The sequence below is a fragment of the Lates calcarifer genome, linkage group LG7_1 (assembly GCF_001640805.2).
Source record: "Lates calcarifer isolate ASB-BC8 linkage group LG7_1, TLL_Latcal_v3, whole genome shotgun sequence".
Lineage (NCBI taxonomy): Eukaryota > Metazoa > Chordata > Actinopteri > Centropomidae > Lates > Lates calcarifer.
Window position 1 is genome coordinate 15,137,761 of NC_066839.1, and position 2,948 is coordinate 15,140,708.

Sequence of the window (2,948 nt, forward strand, 5' to 3'; positions counted from 1 at the left end):
CCAGCGGGGGGCACCCGAGACACCCTAAATATCATGTATCTCTGTAGCTGACAGTTTTTCGTTGCCTATTCGTGGGCTGAATATATCTTTAAGTACTTCACAAGTTCATAATAAGGCTTTACACACACACACACACACACACACACACACACACACACACACATATATATATATATATATATATATATATATAATATATATATATATATATATATGTGTGTGTGGACTGGTCTCTACATACAAACAACTGTTTTCCTAAGCTGGAAACCAGAGCATCAGTACTTTACATGGTGGAATATTTTATTTGAATACTGGGCTTACAGCTGTGAATGAGAAAACATATCCTAGTTAAATCACCACGGGTGCTGTCACAGTGACCTGAGGGTTGTTCCATTATTCACCGTCTTTGGAGGAGCTGCAGGTGTTGCCTAATTCTATCTCACCTGTGTGGGTTTTTTTTTTTTTGTTTTTTTGTTTTTTTGGCTGCTTATCGTGCTCATGAAGTTTTACAGTGCAAACTTGAAAAACCCTTCATAACAACAATATAAATAATTATATTCAAATATTTTTTAATCAATATAGTTCAATAACATAAAGGTATAAATCTAATTTTCTGATTTTCTTAAAATAATGCTCCTCTCTTGTGGGTAACTTTATTTTTATTTTATTCTATTTTATTTATTGCTCTGTTTATTTTATCTTTTAACTGCTTTTTGTCATATTCAACCTGTAGTTTTCCTTCTCAAAACTCCTAGCTCCTACACAATGTTCATACTTACAGTATGTTTCATCCACTCATCACAAATGGTGTTAAACCCACAGATTGTACAGAAAAATGCTAAACCCATGGTGTGTATGTTTACTGAATGTAACGCCCCCCTGCAGGCTGTCCCGCCACAAGCTGCACCTTTCTTCGCCACTAGGAGGCGCCATATGCAAACCGCACAGCCGGAAACACTGTATCTGAGAGCTTCTTTTGCGCACGCGCGGCTCGTATTCTTCCTTTCCGACACTCGAGCGAAAGAGACAAGATGGGCCATCAGCAGCTCTATTGGAGTCACCCCAGAAAATTCGGACAGGGATCCCGATCCTGGTCAGTCTTGTCTTTAATGTGTCAATTATCGCCATGTGAGCCAAAACGAGCCAGTTTAAATGTGTTTGTGGCTTCCTCTAGTTGATAATTTATTACCAGAAGTGCACCGCATGGGAGCTTACCGTGAGCTAATATGGCGGAGGAGGATGCGCCTGGCGAGCTTAACTGCAATACATTTGTATTCAGCCGCTCCTTCCTTTTGACACGAAATTATTTGCATTGAATGTCCAGAAATCTCATAATAAACCTACGAGTGAATTCTGGAGGTGGTTCGTGTTAACTACTTCGCTGTAACGTTGCTTGCTCAACCGGTTTAGATTGAAACTGAGTATGTGTTGAGTTAAGCTAGGCTAGTGTTAGCCGTGATGCACAGAGAAAGGCATACCAATGAGAACCGGCGCCGAGTTCGTGTCATACTTCCGTAACTGCATTTTTTTAAATAAATGAGTGGTAACTTCTGCCACATTTACCCATGCATAGAAAGAAAAGATTGAACCTTCTTTCTCACTTTTATTTCAGCCGGGTATGCTCGAACAGACACGGTCTGATCCGTAAATACGGGCTCAACATGTGCCGCCAGTGCTTCAGGCAGTACGCTAAAGACATCGGCTTCGTCAAGGTAAGTGCTATTCATTTTTATATAGTAAAATTGTGTTATTAGCTTTTTATTAGCTTTAGTGAAGGCCCACATAATGTTGTAACGGAGTCATACAGACTGTAAACAGTGAAGCACATGAACATCATTTGTGTGCATATTCTATCAAGCAACTTTAGTTTTAAAAGTGTTTCTTGTCTAGAAAACTGTCTCTAAATGAGCAGTTTTGTAGCACATAATTATAGGAAATTCGCATTCTTCTTGAGAGTAATGCTTTCATGGTTTACTTCAGTTGATAGTTATTCAATATGGCTGAGAATTTGGAACAGTACTTCTTTTGGTGTCTCTCTAACCAGAAACTAATGCCTTGATTCTTTTCACACAGCTGGACTAGATGTTTTGCGCTGACACCTCCTCAGATGGGTCAAGTGATCTGTGGAAGGCCGGCCTAGATGGGATAATTCAGCACTGCAAATAAATGTGGTTTTTGTCCAAGCTAAATGTGTTGTGTGTTTTTATTTATGTATGATTTTCTGGATGCTCTGTGAGGTAAAATTAGTTGGTAATATTCAGGGACACGAACTATGATGTGACCAAACAAAAGTAGTCACCTAACTGATACACTGGTGTGAGTCACTGTCACTCACAAAATTCAGAGACTTTTAATACATAAATAACTTAATAGGTATCATGTGCGTTGAGATATTAGTTTACAACTGCTGCACCTTAATCCAACTAGATAATTACTTTCTGGCACCTGATTTTAAATCGGTTCAATTCTCACATACCATGTTGCTTTATAAGGTTTACAGTACATGAAGTCTTAAGCCTTGAGCACCCATTGTACACAAAGCTAAAAAACAAACATGCATTACCTGGAAGGTAAACACTGTGGATGCTGCTTCAACATTCAAATTACATTGACTACAATTCTTAAAACCCAACAGACTTGCAGTAAATACATTTATGTAAGCTTACATTTTTGTTTATGGTGGAGATTCAAATGTACCTGCCATTACAATACAATGGCACAATCTAGAGCTTGCGAACATCTGCAAGCAATTCAACTAGTAAGTCAAAAAAAGCACATTTTAAGGAAGGTGTTTGTTGCAGGCCTGTTGTATAGCACGCCATCTAAAAGGTGTTTGTTTCAAAATCACTCATCAGCAACTAGTGCAAATTTTTGTGGTCCCAGCACTGTTGAATTATTATATATAGGCGCATGATAACTTGGTGTGAAAAGCAAAAGGAGTAGATCAT

At 38.5% G+C, this 2,948-nt stretch overlaps 1 protein-coding gene across 1 annotated transcript; it reads left to right on the forward strand.

Annotated features, from left to right (window-relative positions):
• Window positions 1-928: 928 nt before the first annotated feature.
• Window positions 929-2,183, forward strand: rps29 (ribosomal protein S29). The gene is made up of 3 exons (XM_018696010.2): window positions 929-1,093; window positions 1,613-1,712; window positions 2,074-2,183. Exons 1-3 carry the CDS (start codon window positions 1,032-1,034, stop codon window positions 2,080-2,082), a joined length of 171 nt encoding a protein of 56 aa, XP_018551526.1. The 5' UTR covers window positions 929-1,031; the 3' UTR covers window positions 2,083-2,183.
• The last annotated feature ends 765 nt before the right edge of the window (window positions 2,184-2,948 follow it).

Bases quoted from the DNA above. Each gene is read 5' to 3' on its own strand.
- rps29 (XM_018696010.2), top strand. From the start codon at position 1,032: ATGGGCCATCAGCAGCTCTATTGGAGTCACCCCAGAAAATTCGGACAG. The intron at 1,094-1,612 runs GTCAGTCTTGTC...CTTTTATTTCAG, and splicing joins GGACAGGGATCCCGATCCTG to CCGGGTATGCTCGAACAGAC.